Source organism: Mus musculus, chromosome 3, assembly GCF_000001635.26.
Source record: "Mus musculus strain C57BL/6J chromosome 3, GRCm38.p6 C57BL/6J".
Classification (NCBI taxonomy): Eukaryota; Metazoa; Chordata; class Mammalia; order Rodentia; family Muridae; genus Mus; species Mus musculus.
Window position 1 is genome coordinate 122,268,685 of NC_000069.6, and position 22,044 is coordinate 122,290,728.

Sequence of the window (22,044 nt, forward strand, 5' to 3'; positions counted from 1 at the left end):
GTACCTTATTCAGCAGCGCTCTGTGACTTGGGATTCATTCCTCGTGTTTACCTTAAATTCCACCCAAGAATTTTAGACATCGGAAGGATCAAGGTCTCTTTCAAGCTAGGTTCATGTGCTGTAAAGTCTGAAGCCCTTTTTGTTTGTTTTCTGAGAAGGGGTCTCTTATGTAGTCCTGGTTGCCCTGGAACTTGCTATATAGACCAGACTGGCCTCAAATAGAGATTTGCCTGCTTCTGCCTCACTAGTGCTAGGATTAAAGGCGGTGCCATCACACCCTACCCCTGACGAGCATATTGGTGGCAGAACACTAATACAGCATCTGTTTAAGGATGAGCAGTGCTAGAACGTGAATCAGAACTAGCTAATAGATAGATGTTCAGTCCTGAAAAATGGTTGTCTGGACTTGTGAGTTTATGCTTTCATTTGGTTGTCAATGATGAGAACGTCTAGGATCTGAAGCCCCACATTAAATTTGAACTACTTGAATTTAAACAGTATAATTTGAAAAAAACTGAATTATTTTTAAAACTATATAGAGTAAAGTAAAAACTGAAGTTATTCTGTATTGCATAGGCAGTACAGATTTTCTGTGAAAACCATAAAGCTATTTTGTCTACTTTGCATGAATAATTCAGACTTTTCTATATCAAGGCCAAGTAGTAACTAAAAATTGGATCTTGCTTTTCAGAGATAAGAATTCTCAGCTCATCATAATTATATGTCTTTATCTAAGTGTTTCCTTCTAGGTCTCCCACCAAGTATTAGATCTTTGAAATGTAAGCAACTGATCACTGATATATATTGTCTGGCAATTCATTCTTCTGCCAAATGTACATACAGAGAATTGTGAAGATTTTTAAAGAATTAAATCACTTGTGCAATTGTGTTCTTATTTGCAGATACGCCAGTTTATGACTTTAAACTTATTTTTCCAACACTAATTTCCAGTGCTTCAACATCAACTCCCTCTCTTTTCAACATAAAATTGATGAAGGGATGTGGCAGAGTTTGATTTTTCAAAAATATGTAACAATATTTTTACAGTTTTCAGATTGAGGGAAGCAGAAAATGGAAATAATTAACTTTTCTTATGTGTCTATAATAGTATACTAAAACAAAATATAAGGCACCGTTAAAGATAATTTTTATTTTGCTTATATTAAACATGTGAGTTGTATGTTTTTAATTTGGGTTGTTTGACTAATGGGAACATCCTAAAAGCATCACAGTGGTTTTGAACCATTTAAATTCAAACACTATGATCTGAAAATAAATGAGTTATTTGAACAATATCTAAGCCATAAAGCTATTCATTCACTCAACAGTGTGCTGTGTGTTACACAAGATCCTACAGATGGGACACAAACAATATTGGCTCAGCGGTTAAGAGCACTGACCGCTCTTCTGAAGGTCCCAAGTTCAAATCCCAGCAACCACATGATGGCTCACAACCATCCGTAAATGAGCTCTGACGCCCTCTTCTGGGGTGTCTGAAGACAGCTACAGTGAACTTACATGTAATAATAAATAAATCTTCAGTTCTTGTGTCCGCAGTACACAAGTGTAACCACCAGTGGCCAAGGTTCCTGGGTTCCTGGAGAGGAAAGATGGGGTTGGATGGGAAAGGCAGTGAGAGAAATAAGGAGCCAAGACACAGTTCTGATCAAGGCCAATGTTTATTTATGTGTCTAACCCATCCCCTACCATGCCAGGATCTAATTGCTTTGCCAGGATAGTGTCATGAAAACAGGTTCAGCCTCTCAGCAGGTAATGGTGTCTTGGAGAAAACCCGCAGATGTGGCAGACAAAAGACTTTACCTAGGTTGTAAGACTCCACTCTAGGTGGGCTAGCAACTGTGGCAAACCAGCTGAGCAGCCTGCTCAAGGATGGGAGGAGGGCACACACAAGCATGCGGACGTTAGTGAGCCAGAGCAAGCGTGCAGAGCAAGCAGAGGTCCTGAGTTCAATTCCACATGATGGCTCACAACCATTTGTACAGCTACATTGTATTCATATACATTAAATAAATAAATCTTAAAGTTGTGCCTGATTTGTAAATATTTTATCAAACGATGAGAAACTTGTCAGTAAGCAAGTCAGTACAGTGAAGGCATCTTCAAGTCTTACTCTGGGGCTGGGGAGATAGCTGCACAGACACCTCCCACACAAGCATGCGGATGGATGTGTGTGGCTCCCCAGCAGCCACGAAAAGCCAGGCATGGCAGTGGGGCAGGGAAGTGCTCTTCCCAGCCGTGGGAAGCAATCAGCTCTGCCAGTCAGCAAGCTTCAACTTCAAGATTCTATCTCAAAAATAAGGTGGCAGCTTGTATTAGAGAAGTATAGCCAGTGAAGACCTCTGGCCATGTGTGCGTGTATGGGCGTACAAGTCCATGAACACAGTTACACATACAAGAGGCTCGATGGTCTGTTGGGTAAGGTTGGAAAAGTAATGTAGAGGAGACTAAAGTTGTCAACAGCCCCACCACCACCACCCCCAGCCGCCAAATTTAGGCTATGGTTGTATGTCCATTACCAGAAAATTAAAATGTGTTTTGTTAGCATGTAAGTCAGATGTGTGTGTGTGTGCGCGCGTGTGTATGGTTTTGGTATGTTCACATTCCATTATTTTAAGATGGTTCATATCCTAATTATTACTGTGAGCTCTTTTCCCTTTTGCTCAATCTTGATTCTTGAACTGTGCTCAATAAATTGACCTTTCCCTTTATATTCTTAGTAATTTTTTTCACCAACATCTTGGGAGTAGTGTTATAGTTTGGACCTTCAATGCCCCACAAAGGGTCATGTATTGGTGACTTGGTCCTCAGCTGATGGTGTTGTAGGGATGTGGTAGAAACTTTTAAGAAGTAGGACCTAGTGGAAGTGAGGTCATTGGAATTCTTAAAGAGCAGTAGGGGCCCTGGCTCCTTTTCATATGCATCTCATCTTCCATGTGGTGAACCACCCTGCTGTCACATACTCCACCACGATGTTTTGCCTTGCCATCCGCCTAAAGAGACAGAGATAAGAGGCATGGACTACACACAGCCTTTGAACTATCAGCCTAAGTAAATATAGCTGACTAACATATGCAGTAACCTTTGTAGGTTCTGCTTGTCTGTAAATGTATTTCATATTCAGTATTTATTTGTAATGGTGCTGGAGATTGAACTCTGGGTTCTGCAATTGCAAGGCAGACACTTTCCCTCTGAGTCACATACAGAACCCACGCTCAAATGGTCATTTATATAACTCCCAGGTAGTTTTCCTCAGCATGTTTGTTTGTTTGTTTGTTTGTTTGTTTGTTTTTCAAGATAGGGTTTCTCTGTGTAGCCCTGGCTGGTCTGGAACTCACTTTGTAGACCAGGCTGGCCTCGAACTCAGAAATCCGCCTGCCTCTGCCTCCCAAGTACTGGGATTAAAGGCATGTGCTGCCACTGCCCGGCTCTCCACACCTGAAGAGAGTGCTCCATCTACTTCCAGAGAATGCATGTTCTTGCAGATGAACATCTGGATTTTTCTTCCTAGCAGCAATTTGTCCTCTCTCAATTTTTTTATTAACGTTTTCTGTTTATTTTAGTGTTAGTGGCATCATAACAAAGCAAGGAAATGAAAACTTTAAAGCTTCCTCACAAAAGCATTAATTCCAAAATAATATGCTGATGAACACAAATGAAAATTAAAACTGTTTCCGTGACTTCTTTTGTTCACTTGTTGATTGATTAAGACAGAGTTTCTCTGTGTAGCCCTGTCTATCCTAGAACTCACTATGTAGACCAAGCTGTCCTTGAACCCAGAGATCCACCTGCCTCTGCCTCTCAACCCCTGGGACTAAAGGTGTGCACCACCACCCTGCTATTTTGGCTTTTTAAAGAAAATACAAAAACAACAAAAAAAAAAAAAACCTTGCAAATATTTGAAACATAAAAAACTGAACAAAATTTTCTGAATTTGTGCTTCAAAAGATAGTGTGAAGATAATGAAAAGACAATTCCCAGAATAGGTAAAAATATTTAGAGACCCTATCTGATAAGGTCTTATATTCAGAATATGTAGAGATCTTACAATTTAGTAAGAATGCCTAATAAAGGGGGCTGGAGAGATGGCTCAGCAGTTAAGAGCACTGACTGCTCTTCCAGAGGTCCTGAGTTCAATTCCCAGCAACCACATGGTGGCTCACAACCATCTGTAATGAGATCTGATGCCTTCCCCCTCTTCTGGTGCGGCTGAAGACAACTACAGTGTACTGATATAAATAAATAAATAAATCTTTTTTTAAAATGCATAATAAAAATACATGGAAGATCAGTACCTCCCCCAGAAAGAACAAGATAGAAGAACCCTTTAAAGCCTAAACTGAAAAGTAACAGCCCGCACTTGTCATAGGGTTTTTCACTAAGCCCAGCCTGTCAAGAGCTTGAAGATTCTTGTCTTCAAGTTCCACAAATGCGCAGGAACTCGTTTTCTTGTTCTTCACTTTCTTGTTCTCTCACTCCTAAAGATAGGCTGTTTCCTCAGGGCACACAATGGCTGTGTGGAAACCAGAGACCACAGTTCTCCAGGAAAACAAAAACAAAAAAAAACCCTATTTTACTAAGTAAGCATGAGGCTAGTGTTTTAAGACAACATCTAACAATCAAAAGTTGGTTACTACGTATACCTGGCTCCAAGGAGAGCAATTTAATGTAGAAGTAATGTATCCATGGAAAGATAGGTTTTTAGGAAAAATTTTGTGTTAAAAAGTGAAGGAAAACGAACCCCCCCTTTTTTTTTTCTTGCTTCCAACACTAATTCCTTTACCCCCTCCTCGATTCCTTTGTAGCCTTTCAACATATTCTAGTTCTCCATCTTTCATCCAACAAAACAAAAACTAAAACACCTCAGCCAGGTGCTGTGGCCCATGGATCCCAACACTTGGGAGGCAGATGGATATCTGTGAGTTCAGGATCAGGCTGGTCTAAATAGTGAGTTCTAGGGCAGCCAGGGCCATGTAGAGAGATCTTGTCTCAAAACAAAAATCCTAAAACTCTTTTGATTCTGGCTAGTCTCTTACTTCCATTGTAAAAAAACAAAAAACTTTAATCCCCGTCCTTCACAACGTCTTTCACCTTTTTTATTTAAAAAAAAAAAAAAAAAAAAAAAAAAAAAAAAAAAAGGCGTACTTCAAATCCCGAGACATTTTAGTTAAATCCCACAGCTTTCTAATTATTCTCCGAAAACTTGGGTGCATTTAACATACATCCTTGTATCCCAATCAAATATCGGAATCTCATTTATTAAGTTATTAAAATACTGTTTTCTAAAAGGACTAAATAAAGTCTCCTTTGGCTTCCGTAAAGACTTACGCCAAAGATCTCACAATTACTGCACGGGGGTGGGGGGTGAGGGGGATGGAAAGCAGAGTAAATGATGCGACTTCCCATTTTGTGTTAAACGGCGAGGAGGTCCTCCTCGCTGAGGACCGCACAGCGGACGAGCTGGGAACTGGAGGCGGAGCTGCTTTTGCCCCCCCCCCCCCCCAACACACACACCCCACCCCCCCACCCCCCGCTGACCCGCACTAGTCCGATGGCGGAGACCGCTGGCCAGAACTGCAGTGGAGCCGGGGAAGGAACGATTCTCCCGAGCCGCGGTTTCCGCAGGGAAACCTAAGCGAGTTCCTGTTTCGACGCACTTCCGAAGCGTCGGAACAGAGGAAGCCGCGCTGGCTGCCGGGAATCCGGAGTCGGAAAGATGGTGGTCACCAGGTCCGGGCTCTCCCGGACCAGGCTCCAAGAAAGCTCCCAGCAGAAGGTGAGCTGGGTCTCAGGTTCTCCGGGTCTCCTCGCCGCTGAGCAGAGCGGCTCGGCAGGGCGGAGGAGAGCGACGAGGAACCGAGCGGGTCGCGCGTGGTACTGCGCCGGACTGGCTCGGACCTGGGGGTCTTTCAGGGCTCTTACGGGAGTTTCGGTAGCGTGCCCTGCGCAGGCGAGGCCTTTTAAGTTTACTGTTAGGACAGTACCGGGGAAAGTTAATGCCCGCCACCTCGACCAAGCCTGGTTTGGGGGATAGGAGGAGCACCGTTTTCACGTGGAGAGACTGGCATGGCCGAGCACTAACCCCTCCGGCAACTGAAGGGCGGCGGTGGCGTCACTCAGAGCCTCTGGTTGTCTTCTGGTGCTATGCTCTTTAGATTGTGTGGTAAGGGCTATAGAGCAGCCCTTTCCTGTTGTAGAAATCCAGGCAAGTATCGGATTACCTTACACACTCCTAAACACGTGCTCAATTAGTATTCAACTCCCCCCCCTCCCTGCGCTTCTATAAATGATTTAAAATTTACCTCCTCTTTCTTTAAGTAGAGAAAGTTTTTTTAGTTCTGCTTTCTGAAGCCTAGGATGAGGCAAGTAAAAGAAATATCTTATCGTGAGTTTGTCTTCGTTTTGTACCTTCTTGAGTTTTGTTCCTTAGGCCATGCCACCTTTACCCTTGTCCCTGCCCTATCTACACTATATTGTGTTTGTTTTGGTTTTCAGAGGTCTGCTCCTCGGAGAATTGGGACACATCTAGAAAGCACAAAGGAATCGGGATCCGATGGCAGCACAGCTGAATCGCAGCCTGCTGAGAAACAGCACTCACGCAGCAGCAGCAGAACCACAGGCCCAGCGGAGATCATTGTGCTTATTTCTGATGACGAGGCTTCTGAAACGGAGTCCCACACTTCTGGGGTTACTTCTGTGTTAGAGGACCAAGAGCCCATTGTAAGAGTAACTAGGAAACGGCAGATCGTAATTGCTTCCACCTCAAAGTCCACTGTTAGGAAAAGGCAGAAAGTAGCCCCTCAGCATGCATCTGCTGATGAAGTTGTTGTTTCTGAAGCAGAGTCTCATGTTTCAGGGGTTTCTATGGTTGTACCTTCCACAGAGAGAAGCAGCAGAAATAAGGCTAATTCTCAAAGAGATTCAAGCCAAGAATCACAGTCGGGAACTGTATCTGATGCTGAGTTGTCCTGCTCAGGCATTTCATCGTTAGAGATCTTGCCGAGAACAACAGCCAGGAATGTGAAGAAGAAATTACAGTTCCCAGCTGAGAAAAACGATACTAAGATTACACCAGGAAATAAAAAGCAAATTGTGGGTATGTCTGTGTGTTCAGAGGACTCAGATGCTACTCAGTTATCAGCAAGACCACTTTCTCAGAGAAATATGCCAAATGTTTCTGATAGTGAAACTTACAACAGTGACTTTGATGATTCCAGCCCCAGAAATTCAGGGAAAAAACTGACAGCCCAAAACCACCAAAATTTGCATATCCAAGAGGAAAAACGAGCCAATGTTGTGTCTCTTACAGAAGTTAGAAAGGAGAATTGTAAGAGTCTGGATGAAGAGGACCTCAAAATCACAGAGGAAAAAGTAATTAATGAGAAAGATTCCCAGCGGAGTCTTTCTGAAGCTCAAGACACCAGCCTTCAGCAGTCAGTGTCTCAGAATCATTCAAGCACCCCAAATAAAAAACCCACATTCCAGCTTTCAAGTCCAGATCGGAAGGCTCTAATGAAATCATTAGAGCACAAGTTTGCAGTTGTGAATGTAGAAAGGTGGAATGACAAGAGAGGGGGCAGCGGAAAAAAGAGTGACTTGGCACAGCTCGGTGGTGGTGGTGGTGGTGGTGATGACAACGAGCCCACGGGTGCAGGTATCAGTGATGACAAGAGCAGCCAAAGTGGTGTCCCTCTTGAATGTGATACCAAACCATGCAAGTCTGAACTCAGCATGACTCAGGATACTACGGACAGTCCTGTCTTATTATTTCTTAGCAGCGATGAAAGCCAGCAGTCTGACAGCAGTGAGAATGAAAGGGACACTTTGTGTTCTGTTGAAAACAATGGCCAAAAGGAGGCATCAGCTGAGGACCTGGAAGATGCCGCCTGTGACAGTGCACTGTTTGTAATTGACAAAACTCCTGGATTGAGTGCTGACAAAAACTTTTACCTAGAAGACAAGGCTCCGAGTGAAGTTGCTATTGAGGAAGAAAAAGAGGAAGAGGAGAAAGAGGAGGAAAATAGTGAAGAAGACTCATCAGACAGTGATGAGAATAAGGATGAGTCTAGTGACGAAGAAGACTTGCTCAGTAACACCAAGTCTAAGCTGTAAGTACTGCCTCGGAAAGGAAACTGGGGAGGCCATGCTGAGGCGCACAGCTGTGGCCGCAGCATGGCAAGTGTGCCCTTCCCTCAGCCTCCAAAGTAATGTTTATAGCATGTGTTGTAATAGTGTCTCATTTAGTGTTTTCATGTGTGTATTGTGTAGAGGTTGCGTGCCCCTCAGGCTCATCCCCACTGATGGATGCTCCTTTCCCCACCTAGCCCTCTTTCTGCTTTCCATGTCTTCCAGGGACATGGGTGGCCCAGTGGGTTTAATGCTTACGGGACTGTGGATCAGGGGTTATTTAGAAGCTCACAAGCTTACTGACTAGTTAGTGCTGTACCACTGAAGAAAATGTCTCTCCCAGTCATCACTGCCTGCCTGTTGGTCCTCAGGGAGAGGTGGGGCCTCATTTCCATTACAAAATTCGAGCTGAGGACTTTGACTTGCACCTCCTTCCCACTTGTCTCCCTGTGCCTGATGTGAAACTCACAGAGAATCAACAGTTTAAAAACAAAACCCAAAGTACTGACACTGTTCCAGCCTTGTGCAGGTAATCAACAGCTCCTATGAGTTCTGAGTGCAACTACCACGTCATACGCAGAAGACAGTGTTCCGTGTCACTGCTGCTTTCTTCTCTTCCTTCCTCTCGCTTTTACATTCTTGCTGCCCCTCTTTGGGAAGAAGTGACATAGATGTCCCATTTAGAAATGAACATTTTGAGAAAATTATTCTCAGCTCTTTGACCAGTTTTGTCAGTCTTAGTAACTGTTACCCCACTGCCAGAAAAAGGGGAGGGGGCATGTCTCACCAGATCTAAGCATAAACCTAGACATTTAGAAAGGATTTTTAATGGGTTCAGCATATCTAGCAAAAATAGTAAATTCCCCACCAAGGTTGATCACCAACCACAGGCTTCTGACAGGCTTTGTCATGCCAGGGGTGAGTTTCGTAAGTGGGCCTCAAATCCAGTTAGAAAGCCGTGATTAGCCCAGTGAGCAGTACACGAATCGGCAGACCCAGCTTCTCCAAGTCAGTAGTACAGCCTGTAGGTCCACGGCTGAGTGAGACCGCTGATGGCTTTTCTTCCCAGGCAGCCTGTATAGCACCTTCCACCACTAAATGTTTACAACAGGAAAGGTTTTCCAGCTCAGGCCCAGCTTGACTTCAGTGGCTTGCAACCAAAGCCTGCGATGCCTTTAAGCATGGAGTCTGAACATCTTGTTCTTGGTGGGCAACCAAAGAGTCATGGCAATAATAGCCTATATTGTTTTGTGGAGTCTCAAGGACTTCTGTGACCAAAACTTAGAGGGAGATAAGCCAAGCCTGATCCCTGTTCCGGGATCAGCTTTATTTGTCCATTTACACGTCAGTGTTGATCCATCTGTCAAGTGGTTTGTACTTGCTATTCCTGGATTAGCCTTGTTTGGCATTAGCCACTAGAAATGTAGGCAGCCATATAAGACTCTGTCTTAATAGGTGCCCTACAGTGGTGGCACACACCAAACCTTGTCTTGGAAAGCAAACAAATTGATGCCCTGTCTCTGAGGTTGTTTGTTTATTGTTGTTAGAGGACAACCTGCAAGATCCAGTGTTTCTACCCTGTGAGTTCTAGGGACTGGCTAGGCCATGAGTTTAGAGATACAGTGGGTTTTTCTAAACTGTGTCCTTCAGTGTGAAGTTGAACTGAATGGCTTTCTTTAAGTTCTGTATGAAATCTGTAGGTGTGTTACATGCTTAGATGTTACATGCCTTAGAGAATCTTGGGCCTCTGTTTGGATGTCGTCTCTGGCAGTGCAGATTCATTATTTGTCCCAGACTCTTCTGCATGACTGTATGAGATAAACCTTTAATCAGTGTTTGAGTAACTGCATTACAAAGATAAGCTTCTCTGTGATTTTAATATGCAATCTTGTTTCTATTGATCTTTTCTTTTTTAGTCTGAAATTGACAAGTAGCAGCATAGACCCTGGACTGAACATCAAGCAGTTGGGTGGTCTGTATATTAATTTCAATGTAGACAAACTGCAGCCTCACAAGGAAACTCTAACCCAGATCAAGGAGAAAAAGAAAAATGAGGTAAGCTATATGAACTGTCCCAGCCTCAGTCCTTGGGAAATGACTGCTTTTCCTAAGGTAAAACTACATTGGTGTTTTCTTGCCAAGGACCAGCCTTGTCTTGGAGAGGGGTTCTGAGAAAAGGGGTGTCTGGGAGTATTGAAAACAAACAACTCAGTCAAATTGTGGGTGCAAGCTGGCAGCCTATGTGCTGCTTTCCAGACTCCTTTCTCTAAGTTCTGCTCTCTCTGGAGATCTAGCAGTTCTCTCTTGATATTCTAAAACATTCTCTAGCTAGCTCATCTCTATGATCTTGCAGATCATAAACCCAGTTTTTTATTTTACATATCAATCCAGTCATTTACTCTAGGTCTCCTTTTGATTATCCTATGAATCTGCATTGGGGTGTGACTGCTGCACCTTCATTCTTAGGAGACTACATGTACACTTTTCCTTTTAACATTGCAAAACAATTCAGAGAGATCTGCCTGCCTCTGTTAAACTAACTGGCTGGGGCCCCATCCTGAAATTACCATTTTCACCATACCTAGTCCTAACCTTGCTCACTCCCTGGAACTCCGGAATCTATCTGCCTTTATAAGCCTAAATGGAACAACAGAAAACCTTAGCTGGGTGGGACTTGCTGTGATCAGCACTCCCTAAATCCCTGTATTTCCTTTCCTAGTATCTTTCTGAGAAGTTGGCTCCCTGTGCAGCTGACTTTGTTCCTTTAGATTCATGAAGCCCCTCATAATTCATAATTGCATCCTTTTGTATCATAATACATTTTGTGTAGTTGAGAAATTATATATTTTCAAATTCATGGTTTTAGAGTTCTTTTCCACAGCCTTAAGGCCATCCTGAAGATCCCAGCATTTACTATTTTTTGAGACTTTAGCCACACCTTCACCTCCTGGATTCTGATTATCATGGAATCATTAACATTAACAGGTCATTCCTGAAGGAGGACCATAAAATGTGCCTTATACAAACAAGCTTTATGCCCATATACATTCATGGAGGCTCACGTCTGCTGGCCCTGTTCTGGGGTACAAACCATGCCATTAGAGTTTTATCTATAGAGATGCTACTTAAAATTAATTCAAGATCAGCATTATTTCCTTTTTCATCTACCACTTAATCCCAGGAATCCTATTTTCTTGTCTTTTTTTTTTTAAGATTTATTTCATGTATATGGGTACACTGTGCTGTCTTCAGACACATCAGAAGAGGGCCTCAGATCCCCTTTACAGATGGTTGTGAGCCACCATGTGGTTGCTGGGAATTGAACTCAGGACCTGTAGAAAACAGCAGTCAGTGCTCTTAACCACTGGGCCATCTCTCCAGCCCTTTCTTGTATTTTTTAAACATTCTTTGTGTGTGTGTGGGGGGGGCACATTTGTGCTGTGGTGTAGGTCAGAGGGCAACATGCCGGAGCCAGGTGTCCCCACCCTGTAGGTTCCAGGGATCAGGACCAAAGCCATGAGGTTTGACAGGGAGTAAGTACCTTTATAGTGCAAAATCACTCAGGGATAGACTAGTGGATTTGCCTATACAAAATGTAAAAGCCTAAGGTTATCTCTCTCCTCCCCTCTCTCTCTCTTTCTCTCTCTCTCTTTTTTTCTTCAGTATAGAAAAGAGTTTATTTAGGGCCTGGGAGGGGAGTTAAGAGGGTAGTAGAGGCAAAGAGAAGGAGAGAGTAGAGGAGTAGAGGCCGGCCACTACCACGTGGAGAGAGGGGGAAGGGAATGGGGAGAGAAGTGGGGAGAGAGAGGCAAGAGAGCGAGCAAACAGCCCCTTTTATAGTAAAAGCCTAAGCTTAAATGGGGAGGAAAGAGAAAATAATTATTTTGTATTTTCGTAGCTTCTGCAGAAAGCTGTCATTACACCTGATTTTGAAAAAAAGCATTGTGTCCCACCATACAGTGAGTCCAAGCATCGACTTCAGAAGCAGCGCAGGGTGAGTGGGGGCTTTACCTTGCTTGTGTGCTTTGTCTTTGTCTTTTCAGGTTGTGTGTATAATACTGCAGTGTACATTTAAGCTTTATCTATGGATTGGTCTATTCTAGGTTGGGCCAAAGTTCTTAGGTACTCAGGGCCATAAAATGTGGTTCCATCAACATTTTTAATGTGGCTTTTAATGTCTTTGCAGCCAAATGGCACATATAAGTACAGTTTTTTGTTTGTGTTTGGGAGTGAACCCTGGAGTCTTGCACATATTGTAAGCATGTGCCCTCTCACTCACTGAGCTGTGTATTTGAGCCCCACAAATACAGCTTTGAAAACATACCTTAAAGAGTGACCTCCAACATCCACATCATTTGGCTATTAAATACATTGCTGTAGACTAGGAGCTCTATTGCATAGAGTTAATAAGGCCACCTTAAAGCTCTGATCCACTTGGTCTGGCACATGGGGCATGGAAGCACACTGTGTTGTTTTACTATTTGAACTAATAAACCTGTACAAAAGGTGCTGATACAGAGCACACTGGCATGCTGCGGCAGGCACTACATTTTGGATGAATGAAACAAAATGTTAGGTACAGTTTTCAAAAGAAGAACAGTTTTGTTTTGGACATAATATAACGTTCTGGACTTGAGTTACGTAGTTTCTAAGACCCTTAAGACTTCAGTAACTGAATTTGAAAAGTGCTTATGCACCAGCTCCCTTTCTTCTCGGGTGAGCTCTGGTAGACAGAGTGGAAGCTAGCTGTGTGTTCCTTTGCCTGCAAGTCACCCAGGGAGCCTTCGTTTATGAAACTGATGCCATGCCGAAAAATGTTTGGGGTTTTTTTTTGGTTTAACAACTTAATTTTTTTTTTTTTAATGTATTTTGGGGGTTAATGCTTACTGTAAAGTTGGGATCTGGGTTTTGTTTATTTGAGACAGTGTCTCACATAGCCTAGGTTGGCTATTGGGGTTACAGGGGTACATTACCATGCCTAGTTCATGCAGTGCTAAAGATAACCCCGGGCAAGAACTCTACCAACTGAGGTACGTTCCCAGCCCTTGAAAATGCTCCCTACCCAGATGCTGAAAGGGTAGCCCAGGTTGCTATCTTGAATTCAAAATCATCTAACCTCAATCTGTCCCAAGTAGTGAGGTCACAGGTAGACACTATCATACCCGAGTAATTCACATAATTTTCTATTTGATGATTTTAGGGGAGGTTCCCTTATAACCCAGCAGGCAGTGTGGCTAAGGGGGAATTAGTCTCTGTACTCTTATACCATAAAGAATGTTCATTTGGGGAGCTGTTTAGTGAGAAGGAACACGTGCTACTCTCACAGAGGGTCAGCTTGTGGTCCCCAGCATCCACATCGTACATCTCATAACTGCCTGTAACTCCAGCTCAGGACATCCAACATGCTTTTCCTCCACAGGTACCTGTGCACGGTGCATGGACACATACAGAAAAATACATTTTCATTTTCTTAATTTGTTTAAAACACTTGTTTTTCAGAAAGAGCGACAAAAAACAGCCGGTAATGGTTGGTTTGGCATGAAAGCCCCAGAACTGACAGATGAACTGAAAAATGACCTCAGAGCATTGAAGATGAGAGCAGGCATGGACCCCAAAAGGTTTTACAAGAAAAATGACAGAGATGGTTTCCCTAAGTACTTCCAGGTATGATACTTAATAGTGGTTATGTTCTGTGGAGAGCAGCTTAGCAATGCTATGTTTACTATTAAAATAAGTAAGGATTTGCATGTGTATACCAAGCCTGAGCTCAGTGTCTCTTAGGCTCTCGACTGTCTAGAACACAACTCACATAGCCACCGTTTTATAATGGGTACCCGATACAAAGAGGCAACATGGAACATGGCAGCTGGGATCAAGGGTGACTCTATTCAATTCACAGGACCTTTGTGTCCAGATGTATTGATAGTACTAACCTAAGAGCAAAAGTTCATTCAGGATGCAGAGAGAAGAAATTATTTTGCATGCCTTTTCTTTTGCAAGGTAGAGAGGCATTCAGACATTGCTTGTTGGTGTCTCCTGATGGGCGTGCAAGTTGATGTTTCCACTCTTCTCAACCCTCTTCTGCTCACTTGGGCTCTTATAAGTTCTGTATACTGTAATTTACTTAATTATTTGCTGTCAGGCTGTACCCCTGAGAGACTGAGTAATTCTTAGGGACTTTGGGGTACTCCATTTCACTTCTTTTTGACCGTCATCTGTACCCAAACTAGCTGCCAGCTCTGTTACCAAGCCTCATAACCTTCACCACACTCAGTACTTAGCTGGCTCAGAGCTTGTGCTGTAAGGGTCCGAAAAATCACTGAAGGAGGCCCCCGGACTCTGTGCAAAAATAAAGATCCTTTATTCTGCAGAAAGATCCAGCATGGGGGGGGGGGGGTGTCAACCATTCCCCAAAATGGTGACCCCAGACAAAGGCATGCGGGCCTTCTTATAGGGAACTGAGAGAACTCTCTAGAAGGATTAGGTAATCTAAAATTTCATTGATGGATGCTAGGGGAATGACAGGTGATCAGTGGTCTACATTCCTATGTCACAAACATTCAGCCATGTGATGAAATAGTGCACATGGCCCATTCTGAGATAAGATATTTCCCCATTTTTGTGGTTATCCCCAGGCTGTTCTTTGGGAGAGAGGATTTTATGGTCTTTTCCTAGAGCTGGTGTCTTATGATCTAGTTCTGGGACTTATGGTCTATTCCTGAGGCTGGCACCTTATATGGACTTTTTTGAAATCAGGCCTGGTCCTTAAAATGGAGACAGATGGGGTTTATATTACTCAGTCTCTGCTGTCTTTCGAGACAGGGTTTCTCTGTGTAGCCCTGGCTGTCCTGGAACTCACTTTGTAGACCAGGCTGGCATGCACCACCACGCCCGGCTCATATTTGTCTTTTTTTTTGTTTTGTTTTGTTTTTCGAGACAGGGTTTCTCTGTGTAGTCCTGGCTGACCTGGAACTCACTCTGTAGACCAGGCTGGCCTCGAACTCAGAAATCCGCCTGCCTCTGCCTCCCTAGTGCTGGGATTAAAGGCGTGTGCCACCATATTTGTCATTCTTAATTCCTTTAGTAAACCAGGTCACTGTGTCTTCAGAGCCAAGTATGTCTGTCATATGTACATCATTTAATTAGAACACACAGTTTATATTATATTGTGCTGTTCATCATGAATTTACTGTTTAGCACTGAAGTATATAAAATTTGGACCTATGGGCTGGAGATATGGCTCAGAGGCCCCGAGTTCAATTCCCAGCAACCACATGGTGGCTCACAATCTGTAATGGGATCTGATACCCTCTTCTGGTGTGTCATAGATTTTTTTTTTTTAAATTGAACCTACTGTACACTCTAATAGGGAAATATCAGTAGTACCATTGTACTGGCTAATAATGGGTTTATTTTTGCTTGTATAAAATGGCATCATTTTAATACATGTATAAAATAGGTTGTGCTTTCTGTTCCTTAATACAAAGAAGCTTGAGCTCTGTACTGACGTGTGGAGCAGCTGAACATCCGTGCTGCATGGTTTATTTCCTTCCATTTTTCTCAGGTTGGAACCATTGTTGATAATCCAGCCGACTTCTACCATTCACGAATTCCCAAGAAACAGAGGAAAAAGACGATTGTGGAAGAACTGCTGGCTGACTCTGAGTTCAGGAGGTAATTGACATTTTGTAATGTGTGTGTTTTTCTTTAAGTACACATAAGTTTGTAGGTTACATTTGGTGACTATTTTATGAGACTACACAACAAAACTAATTTGGTCTTTGGCATGAGGAAGCCAAAGCCTCCTATCTATGACTTGGAAAATTATTGCTCTTTGTTTTTTAAGCTTTTGGCTTTTGTTTTGATTTGAGACAGGGTCTCTCACTATATAGTTCTGGCTGTCCTGAGACTCAGAGATTGCCTGCCTCTGCCTCCCAACTGCCCACTGCACCCGGCTCTGTAACTCCAGTGCATAGGAGGTTCGAGGCCAGCCATACCAAGTCACAATCTTAAAACCCAAGTGAAGTGAATACAGATTGAGGACAGAGACCACGGCTGCCCTCAGCCTCCTGACACTTGGTGGCAATATGGTTTCTACAAGAAGATTAAGTACAGAACATTTTGGAATTGAGCCTCCTCCCTAGAGCTGTATTAACTGCTAATAACTGATATACTCGATACATCGTGCTTTAGATTATAGCATAAAGGTTTGTTGTTTTTCTTTCAGATTTAATCGAAGGAAGTATTCAGAAATCATGGCTGAAAAAGCAGCAAATGCAGAAGGAAAGAAGTTCAAGAAAAAGAAGAAATTTCGCAATTAAAGTTTACAAGCAAACTATAGCATTTTATACATCTTGATTTGCTGAAGGTTATCACATAATTTCTATAAATATGTATAAATAGCGATTTCTATTTGGAAATAAAGATTACTGACAAAATCAATTGTGTGCCTCTTGGAATAAAAGGTGTATGCATAAGATGACATGTCTGGTTATAGACTGTTAAAGGGAAAATGAGTATCAACTATTTTAATGTTTGTCAGTTCTTTGAGCACTTGGTTATTTAAGGAAAATACAATTCAAAATAAGCAGTGCACAAGCAGTTATGTGTAAAGAACTCTTAAGGGCTGCTGAGACGGCTCAGCGGTTAAGAGCACTGGCTGCTCTTCCAGAGGTCCTGAGTTCAGTTCCCTGCAACCACATGGTGGCTCACAACCATTTGTAAGGGTATCTGATGCCTTCTCATGTGTCTGTACATACAGACAGAGCACTCCTACATTTAAATAAGTACATAACTTTGTTTTTTTAAAAAAAACAACTTTTTGGAATAAGCAAAAACTGTACCTAAGTGCGGTGCTGTGAGTGGAGGATGCAGCCCCGGCTTTTGCATACCTCTTCTCCCAGTGTACAGGCTACGGTGTGTGGGTAAGGTAAAAGTATCCCTGGAGCAAACTCAGGAAGTACGTCAGAAACAGAACTAAGTGAACCTCACACAAGCCTGAGATGACAAAAGCCTCCCTGGAATGTATGGGGTAAAGGTTGCAACAGGGCTGGAGTTTATCTCAGCAACTGAAGCCAGAGGAATGATTCCTTGATTTTGTTCTAAACAAAACAGGATTAAACAGTAGGATCTTCACTGGTCAGTAGGTCAGATGACCTCCAGGGGCTTAGGCAGGCACCCAGCCTGACTGCTTTCTGGTACCTGAGGAGTGCTGATCAGACCTATTCATGCTTCTTGGTTGTAGCTCTTTGTGTTATTTATTGGACCCCTTATTTCAGTAACTATAAAATCTTAACATTTTACCTTCTCTGTTTGGGGTCACAACCTAGCATCTATTCTTCCTTTATTAAGACAGTAATACCTGTTGCCTCTGTGATAACTGCAGGTGGGAGGAGAAGGGTAGTTTCTTTACACACTAAAACTCCTGGTAAACATGGTTTATAGTCACCAAACGTAACCTACAAACTAAGACTCGGGCGAACCGTTGCTATATGATTTTTCTGTCCTGTGAATGTTAGAGGGCTGAATAATTCTTTGCTTCAGAACAAGCATTTTTGAGTATTGAGTCGTTACATTTTCATTAAATACTTTGTCTCCATTGACTTATTTGAACTTTTTGAAAACTTTTTCTTATAAGCAATTTGTAGTTTGTCTTAAATGTACCTCAAAGGCCTATGGTGCTATTGTGAAGTGGTAAGACCATTAGGAGGGCCTAGTGAAGGAGGGCCTAGTGAAGTCTTTGGGGACAAGTCCTTGCAAGAGGGAATTAAGTCTCTAGCCTCTTCTTTGCAGCCACAAGGTGGCTAGCTTTGGTTCTACACATTTCCTTCCTGGTAAAGACTTCTTGCCATGGGATCACAGATGACAACCTATGGAGCAAAGCCAAAATAAACCTTTCCTCCCTTTACGTTTAATGCCACATTTTAGTTACAACAATGGAAAGTTCCCTTATTTTCCATTTCATTTGTAGTAACAGAGGGAATGTTTAACAAAATAATTCCATTAAGTAAACTGAAATCACCTAAAAATAATTGTTAGTCACCTATTAACATTCAAAGTTTATTTTAAATCTTCCAAAATTACATGCCTGAAATTCTAGCACCTGAGGTGCTAGAGGCAGGAGGATCAGAGACTGAACGTCAGCTTCAGCTACCTAGTGAGTTTGTTTTTTTTTTTTTTTTTTAGATTTATTTATTACATGTAAGTACACTGTAGCTGTCTTCAGACACACCAGAAGAGGGCGTCAGATCTCGTTACAGATGGTTGTGAGCCACCATGTGGTTGCTGGGATTTGAACTCTGGACCTTCGGAAGAGCAGTCGGGTGCTCTTACCCACTGAGCCATCTCACCAGCCCCGTGAGTTTGTTTTATATGCAATGCTGTCCCAAATAACAAAAAAAACCTTCCAAACCATAAATAATGTGTTAGTGTACCTGTAAGAAGGTGTTGAGGTAGGTATCCACAGAGAAGTCTGTTCCAGCAAGAGTTCGAGCCATAGAAACTCTTCATTGGTCAGCTGGTGACTACCCCGCGTGTGTGGGACCCTAGTGCAGCCCTGAGCCTTTCTCACAGTGCACTTTTAAGCATAAAAACCACATCCTGGGTTGACACACCTCAGCAAGAACGCCCAGATGTGGAACTGCAGAGGCCAAAAAGCAACGTTAGTATATTTAGGAACCTTTTAAGACTATAGACTGGTGGATTAGGTCTTTGTCCTCCTTTGGGCAGGTGTTGCTGCCTATGTGCTGGATTTTAAGGCTTGAATGGTACTTCTGTCATGGTGTCAGCTGTGTTAAGTCTGTGGTCCCGTTACAAAGGTAGGAACTTGTATTTTTATTACATTTTTGATTGGCGGGGGGCATGCGCATGGTGCTCAGAGGACAGATGTGAGAGTTGGTTCTCTCTCACCATATGGGTCCCAGTCCATCAACCTCCGCCACGGGCTTCTTTACCTACTGACCCATCTCCCCAGCCGGAAACGTCTGCTGTTGATCCTGTCATCCTGGCCTGCAAGTATTTGCATATGTCAACTCCGGATGGGGTTCTGTTCTAATAACCTGCGTTTAAGTTGAAAGTGGTGTAAACTGAAGATGCATTTAACCTAATGTACCAAGGCCTTACCTAGATTCCCTCAAGTGTTCAGAACATTACGTTAGTCTGCCGTTGCACAAACTGGTAACATGCCCAGCATGACGAGAATCATCACTAGCCCAGGAAAACAGACTGCCGCTTCTGCGCAATCCAAGTCTCTTCCTCTCCACTGTCATCAGTTTAAGTCACACTTGCAAGGGACCGTCTGTGTTTGAATAATGGGTGAATCTGTCTTGGTTTAGTGATGTCCTCAAAACTTGATTCACTCAATTATTAGACCTGATGACTAACGAAAGTCGGACTGACGGCTACAGCCAAGCGTGGAGTAGTAGATCAGTTAAGAAGTCCAAAGCCTGCTGCTGTCTCCTTAGCATTAAGTCTTTCTTTCTCGTCACACCTTCCACTTTTCTTTGCCATGTTCTTCCAGTCTGTAAACATTCACTACACTACGTTCTGTCATGTCTAAGTACTAACAGTACATCTCTAGGGTGTCCCAGAGACCTCAAACCAAACCCATGGATTATCTGAACTCATTATTCTCACATGCTCATTCCAGTATTTTTATTTTTTGCCTCAATTGCGTCAGCACTCACCCACTAGCCTAAGTCGAAACAGCAAATCTCTGGCACACTAGCTAGCTGCTCCTGCCCTCCTGCATCTCTTAGTTCCAGGCTCATGTCTTCTGGTAAAACACCTCAAGTTTGTATTCTCAGCCATCTCATCAACCACCTCCCTCCTTCCAGCTCTCAACATTTTCTTGCTTTTGTGTCTTCAATAGCCCCAGTCCATGGTCTACACTGCAGCAGCAGAATAATACCAAGCACATCATATGGCTTCCCCGCTAACGACGACTCAGCATCTTCCCATGGCCTTTAAAGTAAATCCACACTCAGCAATAATGTATGAAACATTTGGAATATGGTCCTGGGGGGACTCAAAGTTTAGGGGCGTTGTTCATTTGTTTGTTTTAAACAGGGTCTCACTATGCAACTGTTGCTGTCATGGAACTCACTAGACAGACTAGGCTGGCCTCAAGCTCAAACCACCACCAGACTCTGCCATCCAAGGGCTGTGATCAAAGTCCAGAGTACTCCACCACACCCAGCTGCTTCTCCAGTTCTAAACAAGAGGGATTCCTGCAGGTGCTTATCAGATGGGCTCTTGGAGCTTAGTAATTTAACAGGTGGGCTTCCAGAGAGCCCATTAATCACTGAAGCCTGACTATAGAAGCCAATAAATGCAGACGGAGGATGAAGCTCAGTTGGTAGCTTGCCTAGCATAACATGCACCAAAAGCCCTGGATGTGATCATTAACATCACATGAACTGCTTACACATGCTTGTAACTCACAGAGGTAAGGGGATCAAAAGTTTAAGTTTGTCCTATAGAGTCTGAGCTTTGGGGATAAAATTTTTTTTTTTAAAGATTTATTTATTATTATATGTAAGTACACTGTAGCTGTCTTCAGATACACCAGAAGAGGGAGTCAGATCTTGTTACGGATGGTTGTGAGCCACCATGTGGTTGCTGGGATTTGAACTCTGGACCTTCGGAAGAGCAGTCAGGTGCTCTTACCCACTGAGCCATCTCACCAGCCCCTGGGGATAAAATTTTATCTTGAGGACTCTAAGCCATCTATAGATTGATCCTTTGATGGGCTATTAGGATGTGAAAACTTAGGACCTCGTTGAGAGCAGGTATTTGAGGACATGCTTTTGGGAAGTCTATTGTCTTGCTTCTGCTACCCCTGCCCTCCTTCTGTCTGCTGATGTGACCTGTGTTGCTCTATACTTGTTTCTTTGCCGTGGTGTTCTGCCTCAACATGAACACAGAAGCATCCAAGCCAAGGAACTGTGGACTGAGATTAGATAGCAGGATTTATGGCTTGGGAACAACAGAAATGAGACCAAGTCACAATATTGGCTTTTTGCATTTCTGAGTAGTGTACAGGCTCTGTGTTGTAGTGTCAGGCCTCTCTAGAGCTTCTGAAATGGGGGTGTTTCTACAGGCAGACCTTGAACCTCTGATGCTCTTGCCTCAGCCTCCAGAGTAGTTCAGATTCTAAATCTGTGTCTTCGAGCTAGGCTCCAAGCATATGGTATGAACCTGGACAAGCAAGGCAGAGCTCCCATTTATGGGCTCTTTAGCATAAGAGTAAAAGAGAGATAACACTGACCAAAAAGGTGACCGTGGTGCTAGCTTTACCAAATGAAAGAGTGGCTTTTGACTTTTGGGGGATGAACTAAAGTTTCACTGTCCATTAGTCCCAAAAGTTTCCAAAAGATAGGCTTCTTATGCACACACACACATACATACACACACACACACACACACACACACACACACACACTATCCTTTTATTTCATGGGCTAATTTGGTGGCCAGCTTTGCTCGGAAACTGCTGAGTTACTCCTCAAACATTCTGGTCTCATGGTATAGACTGCCCATGCATAAGCTGCCTAGGACACACAAGGGAGGGGTAGAAGAAACACCAGTTCCAACAGGCAACAGGGCAAGGGACAAAGCAGTGCTTTAAGTGATAAACATCTGTAAGTAGAGCTGACCCAGGAGTTAAGACTGCAAAAGGGTCGGACACTATAGGAAGACAGATGCAAAGCCTTCTTATTTTATGTTTTTATTGTATTTATCCATCAGGTATTGTAGGCTCCAGAGGAGACTCCTAACTTAGCAAAAGTTCACTCAAGTTTCTACAAAGTAACCCAGACAACTAACGGGGGTCCCAGGACCCACATGTCAGAATTGTTATTTCTCTTAAGCTAGCAGGAAGCTAACGTGTTCTGCCTGGCT

At 43.1% G+C, this 22,044-nt stretch overlaps 1 protein-coding gene across 1 annotated transcript; it reads left to right on the forward strand.

The window, feature by feature from the left end:
• Positions 1-5,729: 5,729 nt before the first annotated feature.
• Positions 5,730-16,587, forward strand: Dnttip2 (deoxynucleotidyltransferase, terminal, interacting protein 2). Its single transcript, NM_153806.1, has 7 exons — positions 5,730-5,794; positions 6,514-8,126; positions 10,062-10,200; positions 12,044-12,139; positions 13,645-13,809; positions 15,710-15,819; positions 16,373-16,587. The coding sequence occupies exons 1-7, from the start codon at positions 5,735-5,737 to the stop codon at positions 16,464-16,466; spliced, it is 2,277 nt and encodes a 758-aa protein (NP_722501.1). The 5' UTR covers positions 5,730-5,734; the 3' UTR covers positions 16,467-16,587.
• Positions 16,588-22,044: the final 5,457 nt, after the last annotated feature.